This window comes from Parasteatoda tepidariorum, chromosome 10 (assembly GCF_043381705.1).
Source record: "Parasteatoda tepidariorum isolate YZ-2023 chromosome 10, CAS_Ptep_4.0, whole genome shotgun sequence".
Classification (NCBI taxonomy): Eukaryota; Metazoa; Arthropoda; class Arachnida; order Araneae; family Theridiidae; genus Parasteatoda; species Parasteatoda tepidariorum.
The window spans coordinates 67,589,918-67,603,031 of record NC_092213.1 but is presented as its reverse complement, the minus strand read 5'-3'; the positions used below and the strand labels follow the sequence as shown (position 1 = coordinate 67,603,031).

The window sequence follows — 13,114 nt, the reverse complement described above, 5'->3', positions numbered from 1 at the left end:
TATTTGCGAAAGTAAATATTCCTTTTTTTTCGTAGTTCTATAATATATTTTTGAAAACTTAACAATTTGCTAACCAAGTCTTTTGGTAGTTTTTGTGATACTTTGGTTTTTTCACGTAGAACTAAATTTTTCGAGCCATAAATCGGCTACACCAACTCACAGTAGCCTTGAAATTTTCACTCTCATGTGGATTAATCTTTGCCCATTTTAGAGCAAACAAGCGAACACAGTTTCTTGTTACAATCAAGCCGTTTTGCCGATTTACCAAAACCCAGTTTTCTACATTGTTCTCTAACGCCGGCCATTTTGTTAGTCCTGTACGCAATGCACACTTATCCTTAGGCATATCCATTGTTTTCTCTTCATTTTTCTTCCATTCACGCACCGAGCTTTCGCCAATACCAAAGTGTCTCGCCGCAGCCCGATTTCCATTTTCTTTCGCAAATTGAATTACTTTGCATTTAAATCCAGCGCTGTGTTTGCTTCGTTTGATAGGAGCCATGTCTACTACTAAAAACTACACTGAATTCTTAAAGCTTACAATGTTTACTTTTCAAAGGCAGGGCATCAAATGGTGCGATTGGCTGAAGAGAAATAACGATTTGTCTCCTGATTTGAGATATGCTTTTGAGACATACACAATAGACAGCATTCCAGATACCCCTCCCCCCCTTACTTCTGGAATGTGGTGAAAGACATTGTTGCAAACACCTGCACTGCTGAATACAACAATCGCATTTCTCAGAATCACATTACTCTTTCAACTCTACCCTCACATACATGTCAAATTCAGTTCTTTTATTTTTGCAAAAGATAGGGGGGAAAAACTTTTTATTTACTATCTTGAAAGACGAGATATTGCACATGTACAATCCAAATTATCGTGCGCGTTATGCGCCGGAATATACGGTACTTACTTTAGTTTCTACAGAGAAGGCATTTCTGCGTGAAGTCAGTGGCTCCAACGCTGGTGAAGTTTTTCTATCAGTTCGACCCACATATTTTTTGTCAATCTAAATTGACTTCTAAATTAATTGTCTGCATATTGGAAAAACTTAAATCTTTCAGGCCGATTGATCTTTCTTTTAATGGTGTTTCTATCACTCTTTTCAGCAATAGCCAGATGTAGGACAAAAAACAGCGTCATTTTGATCACTAAAATAAACAAACTCTTATCGGAATCTAGATTTCGCTTACGAATCCGAAACCTGCCGGAATCGGATTCGTCATTACGATTCGTAATAACGAGAGCTTCATTTCGATCGGAATCAGATTCCGTGAAGCTGGTAATAGGGCCCTTGGAATCGGGAAATTGTTTTGCGGGAAAAAGTACAGTGGTTACATTCAGTCAATTCTACAGATTGGAAATGAGTAGCAATAAGAAAAAGCGAGTTGTTTCTATAGAAACAAAATTAGAAGCAATTCAAAGATTAGATAAAGGTGAATCAATAAAGAAAGTAGCGAGAGATCTCGGAGTCGGAGCTGTTACTGTTGGCGATTGGAAAAGGAAGAGAAATGAAATAGAAATATGGAGTGCAGAAAAGGCTAATTGCAGTTTACGAAAAACAATGAAAAAGTGTGAATTCGAAAAAACATCCGAATCATTATTCCTATGGATCACACATTTGAGAGAAAAGGGAAGTCCTATATCAGGGCCTATGCTACAAGCAAAAGCATTGGACTTTAATAAGCTTTTCTATGCTGGAGAACATTTCATTGCTAGTAGTGGATGGTTGGAAAAAGAGATATGGAAATTGTCAATTAAATATACCAGGAGAAAAATTATCAGCTGACTGTGAGGAGGTGATTAAATTCAAAGAAAGTTTTAAAAATATCATTGCAAAAGAAAATCTGAAAATGGAGCAACTTTTCAATTGCGATGAAACAGGACTTAACTTTAGAATGCTGCCTTCAAAAACTCCTGCGGGACAAAGAATGAAAGGTCAGCTCCGGGGTACAAGATAAGTAAAGAAAGGGTAACAATATTAGCATGTTCGAATGCATCTGGAAACCTAAAACTAAGAACAATGTTGATTGGCAAGTCGAAAAAACCTAGAGCATTTAAGAACGTTTATATTCCAAGTTTACCAGTGTATTACAAAAATCAAAAAAGTTCTTGGATGGATGCGGATTTGTTCAAAAAATGGTTATTTTGATGAATTCGTTCCTAACGTAGAGACATTCTTAAAAAATCAAAATCTTCCAAGGAAAGCAATAATACTGCTTGACAATGCTCCATGTCATCCGAATGATGATGAATTGGCGAGTGACAACATTAAAGCCCTTTTTTTGCCTCCCAATGTCACATCATTTATTCAGCCTTTAGATCAAGGTGTTTTGGAGAACATAAAGAGAAATTATCGAAAGAAATTACTAAAATTTCTTATTGAAGGAATTGAGGAAAATAAAAGTGTTCCTGAGACACTTAAAAGTTTAAATGTAAAGGATGCTGTCTACTGGATAGCGGAGGCATGGGATGAAGTAAAATCAGACACCATAAAAAAGTCGTGGAGGAAAATTATCGATACACAGAGTACAAAAGCTCATCAAGGAAAGTTCGTGATGAGCTTTTAGATTTAGTCATTTAACTGCCACTAGCTGAGCCTTTAAACGAAGAGGATATACGTGACTGGATAAATGCTGACGAACAACAAGAAATTACGGATGAAATGATCGTCAATAATAAGGAAAAGGAATCTAGTGATGAAGACAGTGAGGATGAAAATCGATATATGAAAATTTCACATACAGATAGATTAAAAGCTATCGAAATTGCTATTGAATACATAGAACAACAAGAAGAAGCAACACCAGCAATCCTGTTATCTTTAGAAAAATGGCGAAACATTACTGCAGAAAAACGCCAAAGTAAAGTTATGCAAACAACAATTAAGGGTTTTTTTAAAGTAAGAACTCTTTAATTATCGTAAAAATATGAATTGCATGTGGTGAATCTGTATAACCTTTCTATTTGTTAAAATATACATTTAAACCTACACGATTTATCTTAATTCACATTTTTCGCTTTAACCGAGTTTTTCGGTTATCCGAGTTAGTCTTGGTCCACATTAACTCGGATAATCGGGGCTCTACTGTAAATCCAATAAATGTTTTTATAGTTATTCAAATTGGCGGTCATAAAAGATATTTATTATTGATTATATTGTTTCCGCTTCGAATTATTATGAACAGCACAGAGTGAAACCTAACCTTGTTATATTTTGGAAGTAGTGACGCCTTCAGTATACAACACTGTATGTTATCACCTTTTACTGTGATGTTTTATTATTTTCCCATTATAGAGTTAATTTTATTTTAAACTATAATTTTTTTAAATTTGGTTTAGGCTATTCTTACTGGTTAATTTCCCTATTGTATTAAGTATGATTACTGTTAAATAAGAATCTAACATTTATTGTAATAACACTTTCTAATAATAATATCACACCTCTGCACAAGAACTCACAAATCTTTTCTCATATTTTTTAAAGACATTCTAGTTTCAGTTTGTAAACAGAACAACATCGAATGCAGTGTCTGTGGAGAGCTTATTATTCGGGCAACATTCACCTCTTATAAAGAATTTATCTTCTTCTTTCTACAGAGTATACAAAAAAAAAAAGACTATTTTACAGTTGTGACATTTATTTTTCTATACTCAATCTCTTAAAATAATAATGCTAATTCAAAAAAGCATTATTTAAAAATTTGACTTGAGATATTGGTTTAAAGAAAATATGGTCAATGAATTTTTTGAAAAGCACTGTTAAGATAAGGCTGTTCTGTATACTGCATTTTTATACTGAAATGTAATTACAGTGACTCACAAAAGTGTTGGTACACTTATGACTTCCAATGAAGTTTACTTTTAAAAAATCAATGATCAAAAAGTAACTAAAACTTTATCGCACATAGTGTCATTGTACACTTTCAAAAAAATCTCTGCCTATTAGTAAATATTATGATTTTTTTAATTAGAAATATTACGTACAGTTTCCTTTCACATCTGCGATAGCTTTTATAAATTTGCAAACTTATTATGTTGTAGGAAATTCCAGCAGAATATTTTTTACCATATTTTACACAAACTGAGGAAGAAAAAAAGAAATATTACGGCGAAGCAAAAATTAAAATATAATGTTGCTATTATAAGTTTGATACTAAATTTCAAAAAGATATGTTAAAGAAATAACATTTTGATTAAAATATTTTATAATATACACATTTCTCTTGCACACATCTTACATAGAAAAGTAATGTAATTCTGAATATAAATCGTTTAAAAAAGAATGAATGAAATGGTAACTATTAAAGATCTTATTTGCCCCTGGACAAAATTTTGTCTTGCCATGGTAATGGACTCTTTACAAAATGATTTTTAAAAGCTTCTCCCTTATGGCTTTTTCCTCTTTCGAATAGGCATTTGATGCAATTTGCTTCGAATTCAGGAAACCTTCTCCCTTATCTTGGGTTTCCTGCGAAGTTAATTCCTCACGCCACTTGCCTTTTGTTATAATGCCATCCACTTTTGAGTCTGCATATGCACAAGGCAAGTAGTGGCGTTGCGTTGGCAGACAGTAGAATTAACTTCGTTTTGACAAACAAAATTGTGCAAGCAAACAACAGCTTTCACTATCTTCTCTACCGTTGATATCGAGGATACAATTGGCTTTCTCAATATTCGCCAACGACTGCTTGTTATGCCAAAAGTGTTCTCAATGAGCCTTCTGGCTCTGCATAGTCTGTAGTTAAAGGCCTCTTGATCTTGACTCATATTTTTGCCTGGATATGGCCTCATTATGTTCTTTTTCAGTTGCAAGGCCTCATCTGCTACGAATACAAGAGACAATTCTTCATTGCCCTGGGGAAGGCATCTGTCCCAGGGCAGATTAAGCCCTCCTTCAAACAAGAGTTTACCCAGCTGGGACTCTGAAAATATAGTAGAGTCTCCTTGCTTACCATATGCACCTATGTCCACAAATGTGTAGCAGTATGTGGCGTCACATGCTGCCAAAAGCACTACACTGTAAGTTCCCTTATAGTTAAAGTAAAGGGAGTCACTGTTCCCGGGAGCTTGTATGATAACTTGCTTGCCATCAATAGCCCCGACACAATTCGGAAAGTTTGTAATATCCAAAAAGGTAGATGCTTTCTGCTCCCACATCTGTTCATTCGGTTTTTTCAAGTAAATTGGAGTTAGGCAACCCCAAATACTTTCACAAGTTTCATTTATTATTGCAGAAACTGTGGATAAACCAATCCTGTGATTGAAGGCCATGCTTGTCATAGAATCTCCACTTGACAGGTATCTGAAAAATAAAAAATAGAGCAGAATTAATTAATATGCATTACATTACTTATTAATGAAAAAAGTNTTGTATAATAACATGCTTTCCATCAATAGCCCCGACACAATTCGGAAAGTTTGCAATATCCATAAAGGTAGATGCCTTTTGCTCCCACATTTGTTGATTCGGCTTTTTCAAGTAAATTGGAGTCAGGTAACCCCAAATACTTTCACAAGTTTCATTTATTATTGTAGAAACTGTGGATAAACCAATCCTGTGATTGAAGGCCATGCTCGTCATGGAATCTCCACTTGACAGGTATCTGAAAAATAAAAGATAGAGCAGAATTAATTTATATGCATTACATTACTTATTAATGAAAAAAGTTAGCTTAAAAATATAGCAATAAAATTATACTAGTAGACATTATTACAAATTTGTCAAAAAACCATATTTAGTTTAATTTTTAACAGGTAAAATATTTTTTTAATAATTTGTGCAATTATCTACCTGCATTCGGGTTTAGATATGAAATAGCAAAGTTGTTGATTCTTCCCATAATATTTTAAGAATTATTTTTTCTTTTCGGTATCCACTATTATAACACAGGACAGCAAATGTTACAAGCTGTGGGGCTAGTGAGGACAAGCCTGATTACTTATTAAACAGTCATTACTACAACCCGGGTATATCTAAAGCCAAGTTGAAATCTAAGCCTTATTGTAGAATGTATATTGGCGTATTTTAATTGAAATACTAATTGGTAAGTATTTGTTGTAGTTGTAGTTCATTTATGTCACACAAGAGCTACACAATGGGCTATTGGCGACAATCAATAGTATATTTTCAATAGTACCTGAGGATGATCCGAAGACATACTATCACAATTTTGATTTTCACTATTTTAAAAAGGCATATCACTATACTAATATAAGCAATACATTATATAAGCATTCCGCTATACTAAAAACAACATTTTGACAGCTAATCAATAAATACATTTGTAAATCATTACTCTATTTAATTTCTTTGAAACTACTACCAACTTTAATTTGAATAACCATAGTTTCAACTTGAAAGCTGAAATTGAACTACTTGAATGATGTTTGAATGGACAACAAATGTTTATTAATAAAAAGAGATAACTAGTAAAATTTTTCAATCACATAGCTTATTCTTTTTTGTTTTGTTTGTTAATATTTCAGTTTCAATAGTACTCTAATATTGCCCTTAATTATTAGTATTATTTAGTTTGTGAATGAAGTTTACAATTTTGGAAGAATTAACAAATACACAAAACCCATACTATTTTTAAAAAAAATTAAGTAAAAAAGTTCTTAAAGAAGACTTTATAAGTTGCAGTAGTATACAGAAATAAACTCTATTTATTAAATTTTAAAACACCTGAATAAATTATATAAAAATTAAACTAAACCTCATAATTCGGTACTTTTAAGCTGTTTTTTACAAATTCTTTACAGCTGTTCTTTACAAATAAGTTTTGAGATTCTCAATCTCAGTAATGATTTTTAAATATATTTTTACTTCTCACAAGAGATTGATCTGCAATATTTTCAATACATTAAACATTCTCAAAAACGATACTACTTAAGTGATACACTAGCACTATATATATGTCAATGTGAATAATTTGTTATTATTAGTAATAACAGTTCAATATTTATAGGACATGTATTAAAAATTGAAGTTTCCCAATTAGTGAATTTAAATTAACATTTATAATGTTTGAATAGATTAAAAATAATTATTGACTTAAGGTAGAAAAATATATATTCTTACCTCAGAGTAATACACAGTCTTTCTGATGCTGAGATGGCTTCTCTATAATTAGTATCCATCCTTGTTATAGAAGGGCCAATTAGTGTGAGCAAACGGTCAAATATTGCTGGGCCCATCCGAAAATATGTGAAGAAGCTGTCCAGGTCATTTAATCGCATTTCTTGGATTATATTATTAAAATGTCCCTGCTCTTTTCTTTTAAGATTTAACTCTTTCACCCATGAGCGCTGATTTGTTTTCAATAATTGTAGCAACTGAATTCTTCATTTTTTTCTTATCCATTTTAAAATACACTAATATAAAATAAAAATAACAATTAATAAGTACGTATAATTAAAATGAATCTTTAAATGAAATTTAGAAATTAAAATGAAAACAATGTTAATTTTGGCCCATTAGAACAGATCGTTCGAAGCAGCAAAACTTGGAAAATACACGAGAAAAAAACAGCAAAACAAGATTCTGAAGAAGAAGAAAAAAAAAGAGCTCTCGCTGTTAAATGTCTGTTTTTGCGCATGCGCGAAAATGGAAACGAGTTTGTTGTATCTTGCGGTGTGAAGGTACTTGAAATCACGTGCAGCAGAGGAGAAAAATCGTGATTCGCATCGTTGTTGGGTTCGGTGTGTAGGCGCCTTAACTTGTTGAATGTTATGCGATACCGAAAACAAAAACATGAGCACACAGCTGTTTGGCGATTTGCGAGAAAGCTCCTTAAACGAAATTTTCGCCTACCCTTTGTAATCTACGGTATGTTTTGGCAATTCGCGTCCGGCGCATCTCTGCAATTATAATTGATTAAACAGTACTACTAGGGGAATAAGACAATATAAATGATCTAAATAAAATCAGATAAAAAGTATGAGTACAGTATAAAACGCACGAAGTGAGTAAAATGTACGAAGATTTTAAGATATTTACAAAAGTGTACAAAACAGTAGATGTGCTAAAACTTTTATATGCAGTTAAAAATACCAACGACACGTAAAAATGTTAGGATGGTGAATACTATCCAGTAAATCTTGTATGCATAGAATAAGAATTCCCAAAGAACTTTAAACGATTTTGATTAAAACTTGAACACGTAATAAAATGAGATAAATTGCGATTTAGATTTTTTTTGTTAAAATTTATTAAAACACAATTTTTTTTCTTCTCTGTATTTACTGTTAACTGTAATGGTTACTAATGCAAATACATCCAAAAAAGTAAAAATTTCACTGTTTTAGAAAAAAAAGGTATCGAACGTAGGCAAGTAGTTTAAGATTCTCTTAAGCGGTGGGAGACTGGTTGGAGTCCAATTCTTGCCAAGAAACTGTTTCCAAGGTGTTCATGGTGGTGAAAAATAATTTCTGTTAGAACGTGACGTCATTGGAATTTCATTTCATGAAGCTCATGGTAGGATTCCAGAGGGGGAACGTTTTCAATTCAAATTTCACAAGCTTAGAAACGTGCTGCTGCAACTATTACCGTTTCGCTTACAACAATTAAATGAATTAAAAAGAAGATATCTTAAATGGACAGTTATCTTAACCGGGAAAACATCGTAAGCGTCTTGATTATACAGAAACGCAATTTTAGACAGTTTTAATCTCCGTGTTATTCGAAACATAGTTAATAAGTTTTATGTAAATAAAAGAAATCGGTCTTTACCACGGTTGCTTCCTGAGGAGAAAAAAAGAATAAATTTTCCATGGAGAAGAGGAACTCTGTGGAAATATCTCCATATTGCAGGTATTCAAGATAAACGTTGCAAAAACCAGAGGCATATATTAATGGAGCGATCACACATTGTAAGCTGGAGATTCCGTTTTCTCCCAGAAGTAAGAAAATTTCGAGAAGAAAAAAGGAACATCTATTTAGATGAAAAGCGACTGGAAAGCAATCTTTCTTTGGAAAAATGTTGGACATATGAAAAAGTTAGAGTTACTATGTAAGATAGAGCAGGATATCGTCTGATTTTGATGCATGCAAGCTTCAAATCTGGTTTCATCCCGAATACCGGCTTAATATTTAAAGCAGGATTGGATTTGCTTCTGGAGATTACCATCGACAGATGAACTTTGAAAATTTCGAAAAAATGGATAATTGAGAAGCTGTTACCAAATATTCCTCCGAATCAGGTCATCGTTATGGTTAATGCAGATTACCATACAAAAGTGCTGAATCCTGTACCAACAAAAGACAAAATGTGTGTCTGGTTAGAGAAAAAGCAGATTATACACAATAAAAAAAAGGCGAAAAGTTGAATTATTTGAATTAATTACAGCAAATGCACCTTTCGAATTAAAATATTGCATTGATGCACTCTTAAAAGGACAGGGGTATGATGTTATGAGACTCCTCACTTATCATTGTGACTTAAATCCCATAGAATTAATTTAGAAAGACATTAAACGTTATGTAAGAAAGAAATGTGGCTGCTTACAATATGTTTAAAATCTTGCTTCAGCAGCCATACAAGATATTTGAAATGAGAGATCAAAAAAGCATTGGCACATATTGAAAACATAGAAAAAATTATTGGAAAACAGACGAATTGTCGATTAAATTGTGGAAAATATTTCTTTTTCCATCAATTCTAACTCTGAGAGCGATTCTAGTAATGATAGTTTTGACGATGATATTTAATCTTGCACGTCGTAGATAAATCATATATGCTTGCAACGTTCATTTGACGACGGGGCTTTTCGGAACAACAGTGTTTATTTTTATAAGCAGTTTCAATTTTTTTAAAAATAAAATAAGCTGTGACATAATGAAGCAATTCAGATAAAATTATGACAAAAAAAAGCATGTGTAGAGCACAAATAAAGTACAGAAATGGGCATACTCTAGTTTTTGTTCTCTAAACAAGGATCTTCCTCAATGTCTAAACATCAAATAACAGATCATAAGTAGAGACTTCAGACTGCCTAGTTTACTCAAATTTTAACTGTGCCTGATGAAATCACAAGTTATAATTATTTCTTAACCTGTGAATAGTCGCGAAAGTAATAATTAGTTCCTTATTGCGTAACCCCATTTTATAGCCATTTATTTATTTTGAAAACTTTCTATTTAGATGCTTTTTGGTTCGCTGTGCGAGAAAGAATTCTAAGAATTAATAAAATTTTAAAAGTGTCGGAGGTCTACATTTTTGGCGACTTGTATGAAAAGTATGGTCATTTATTCTTCACTTCTGTTATTAAATCTTATCCTGTCGCTTATAGTTCTATTCTTCTTCTTTCTAATCCCTATTTCTAGCCTAGCTAGACAAGGTCCATGAGTTTGTTCACTTTCAAAAATTCTAAAACAAGTAAGGGTCTTTCTATAAGGTCTTGTTTCAAAAGACCGAGGCAGTCTAGTAGATGTTCAGGGGGATGCCTGGGCCGAAGAGCACATGGTACAGAGGGCAAAACACTTTTCTCCTCTTGAGTACCTCAGTGATTTCAGGTGCCCACAGCGGAGACGTGTGATGGCGGTTTGAGACTGACGGTGTTTGTCAGCTGTCAAACAGCTACCCGCTCTGGTACCAATTGTGACTGGGTGGAGTGAGCCATGCTGATTTATTTTTGGCTTTAGCAATGGAGAAGAGCTCTGAGGAGGTAAGAGACACTCGAGGCGCAGTGGTCTCAGCTGTTCTAACTATTACTATCATAACTAAAGCACAACACATAGCATATTGGCTGTTATTTAAATCGCAATTCTTAAAATATAGACTTTTTCAGTTCATTACAATTTAAATTAGTCTGCGTAAAATTTTTCGGTTCTTTTTCATAATACCGGAGCAAATGTCGCCAAGCAGACTTTTTGGCGACAGCATAGAGTCACCGGATCAAATCACACGAAGCAGACTTTATTGGCTACAACACACACATAAACAAAACGGTTGATATAAATGGTTCAAAAATTTTATTACTGTCAAGGCAGAAGCATTTTAATCTTGCTTAAAAAGGTTGTCCAGTGAGAGGACATCAAATTCCCTGTAAGTCCTAGAATTTCACTGAATCGAACAAATGATATTTAATTTTCAATTCTATTAAATAAGAAATATTTTATAATCTAAATTATATTATAACCTAAGGAAAATAATAGACAGATAATATAAACATTATACATTTGGAAATAAAGTAAATAATAAAGTGAAACCCCGATTTTACGTTTCTCAGGGGACTGGGTAAAAAAAAACGTAAAATCCGGGAAAACGTAAAATACGGGAAATACTTAGATAGCAAAAAATCATATAATAATAATGGGAAAATAAAACAAACTAAAGGTAGTAAAGATGACTCTTTCAAAAGGTACTATTAAAATCTATATTTTACGAAAAGAATATTAGTATTTAAAGAAAAAAACATACCAGTTCAAGATCACTTTTACAATTTTTGTTAAGAATCATGTAATTTAGGTGCAAAATAGTGCGTAATAGTAGATTGTTTTTTAGACATTGAGTTCAAAGTAAATGCCTCATCTTCCAGGACTGAAATCTTTTGCAAATTTTTTTCCTGGTCTTTGTATGATAGAAAATAGTCTTTCACTATTAGCAAACTTCTCAATGCTGTGTTGAAAGAAGGAACGGGCTGTGCTTCTGTTTCTTCTTGTTCATCTTCATCGGCGGATGAAAAGTCCATAACATCGTCCACGGATGGAGCAGTGGTTCTCTCAGCTTCGCATGTTGCTAAGTTTTCTCGGATGTACTCGTCGAAGTCATAGCTAACTGTTTCATTGTCATTCTCCGAGTCTAGTCTATCTAATCCTGCATCTGTTAACGGTTCATTAGAAGCTACGATTCCGCTTTCTTCAAAACAGTGGGNACAATGGTGCACTTTAACCGGTTATCTTTTCACCAATGGTTTCACAAATTTTCTTATGGCATGTATTGTTTTGATAAATCACAATTGAAAATTTAAATCTTCGAGTTAGCTTCGATACCTGTTTCCTCCGAGCGGAGCTCGGTCACCCGCTGGTAAGAATAATGGGAAAATAAAACAAACTAAAGGTAGTAAAGATGACTCTTTCAAAAGGTACTATTAAAATCTATATTTTTCGAAAAGAATATTAGTATTTAAAGAAAAAAACATACCAGTTCAAGATCACTTTTACAATTTTTGAAAAGAATCGTGTAATTTAGGTGCAAAATAGTGCGTAATAGTAGATTGTTTTTTAGACATTGAGTTCAAAGTAAATGCCTCATCTTCCAGGACTGAAATCTTTTGCAATTTTTTTTTCCTGGTCTTTGTATGATAGAAAATAGTCTTTCACTATTAGCAAACTTCTCAATGCTGTGTTGAAAGAAGGAACGGGCTGTGCTTCTGTGTCTTCTTGTTCATCTGCATCGGCGGATGAAAAGTCCATAACATCGTCCACGGATGGAGCAGTGGTTCTCTCAGCTTCGCATGCTGCTAAGTTTTCTCGGTTGTACTCGTCGAAGTCATAGCTAACTGTTTCATTGTCATTCTCCGAGTCTAGTCTATCTAATCCTGCATCTGTTAACGGTTCATTAGAAGCTACGATTCCGCTTTCTTCAAAACAGTGGGAAATGCACTTTTGTGTAACGTTTCTCCAAGCAGCAGAAATAAAATGCATAGCCTCCAGAACACTTAACTTTAGTTTGCAGGCGTCATTTAGGTTTCCGTTCTCTAGTTCAGCTACAGCTTTCCGGACAAGTTGCTTTCTGTAAAAAACCTTAAATGATCGAATAATGCCGAGATCACAAGGCTGTAATTTGCTTGTACAGTTTGCAGGAAAAAACTCAACACGCACATTAGATAGCTGCAAATCCGGATGTGCACTGCATTGATCGATGAACAAAATTATTTTGGGGTTCTGAAATTTCATCTTTTTATTCAGTTTCTGCAAAAAGTCTTCGAAAAGGGCTTTTGTTATCCACGCTTTTTTGTTTGCTTCATAATTTGTTGGGAAACTTCACGTTTTTAAAGCATCGTGGTTTGCGTGATTTTCCAACAACGAGTGGAGTCTCACTTCCATCAGAATTACAGCATAGTAAAACCGTAAGACACAATTTTGACATCTTCCCTCCGTGGCAG

General features: G+C 33.5%; 4 protein-coding genes across 4 annotated transcripts; 2 read left to right on the top strand and 2 right to left on the bottom strand.

The window, feature by feature from the left end:
• Positions 1 to 1,367: 1,367 nt before the first annotated feature.
• On the top strand, positions 1,368 to 1,793 carry LOC139426881 (jerky protein homolog-like). Its single transcript, XM_071187005.1, has one exon. It carries the CDS (start codon positions 1,368 to 1,370, stop codon positions 1,791 to 1,793), a length of 426 nt encoding a protein of 141 aa, XP_071043106.1.
• A 331-nt stretch (positions 1,794 to 2,124) lies between these two features.
• LOC139426880 (jerky protein homolog-like) lies at positions 2,125 to 2,921 on the top strand. Its single transcript, XM_071187004.1, has 2 exons — positions 2,125 to 2,533; positions 2,599 to 2,921. Exons 1-2 carry the CDS (start codon positions 2,125 to 2,127, stop codon positions 2,919 to 2,921), a joined length of 732 nt encoding a protein of 243 aa, XP_071043105.1.
• A 1,589-nt stretch (positions 2,922 to 4,510) lies between these two features.
• LOC110282935 (uncharacterized) lies at positions 4,511 to 5,278 on the bottom strand. The gene has a single exon (XM_021147271.2). The coding sequence runs from the start codon at positions 5,276 to 5,278 to the stop codon at positions 4,511 to 4,513; it is 768 nt and encodes a 255-aa protein (XP_021002930.2).
• A 5,306-nt stretch (positions 5,279 to 10,584) lies between these two features.
• LOC122272107 (major centromere autoantigen B) lies at positions 10,585 to 12,905 on the bottom strand. Its single transcript, XM_043055218.2, has 3 exons — positions 12,341 to 12,905; positions 11,617 to 11,865; positions 10,585 to 10,727 (listed from the first exon to the last, which is right to left on the bottom strand). Exons 1-3 carry the CDS (start codon positions 12,903 to 12,905, stop codon positions 10,585 to 10,587), a joined length of 957 nt encoding a protein of 318 aa, XP_042911152.2.
• Between the last annotated feature and the right edge of the window lie 209 nt (positions 12,906 to 13,114).

Coding starts and splice junctions, on each gene's coding strand:
- LOC139426881 (XM_071187005.1), top strand. CDS start 1,368: ATGAGTAGCAATAAGAAAAAGCGAGTTGTTTCTATAGAAACAAAATTA.
- LOC139426880 (XM_071187004.1), top strand. CDS start 2,125: ATGCGGATTTGTTCAAAAAATGGTTATTTTGATGAATTCGTTCCTAAC. Junction 2,534..2,598: donor GAAAATTATCGATACACAGA/GTACAAAAGCTC, acceptor AACTGCCACTAG/CTGAGCCTTTAAACGAAGAG.
- LOC110282935 (XM_021147271.2), bottom strand. CDS start 5,278: ATGGCCTTCAATCACAGGATTGGTTTATCCACAGTTTCTGCAATAATA.
- LOC122272107 (XM_043055218.2), bottom strand. CDS start 12,905: ATGAAATTTCAGAACCCCAAAATAATTTTGTTCATCGATCAATGCAGT. Junction 11,866..12,340: donor TTTCAACACAGCATTGAGAA/GTTTGCTAATAG, acceptor ACTGTTTTGAAG/AAAGCGGAATCGTAGCTTCT. Junction 10,728..11,616: donor TTTCAACACAGCATTGAGAA/GTTTGCTAATAG, acceptor GTTGTGCTTTAG/TTATGATAGTAATAGTTAGA.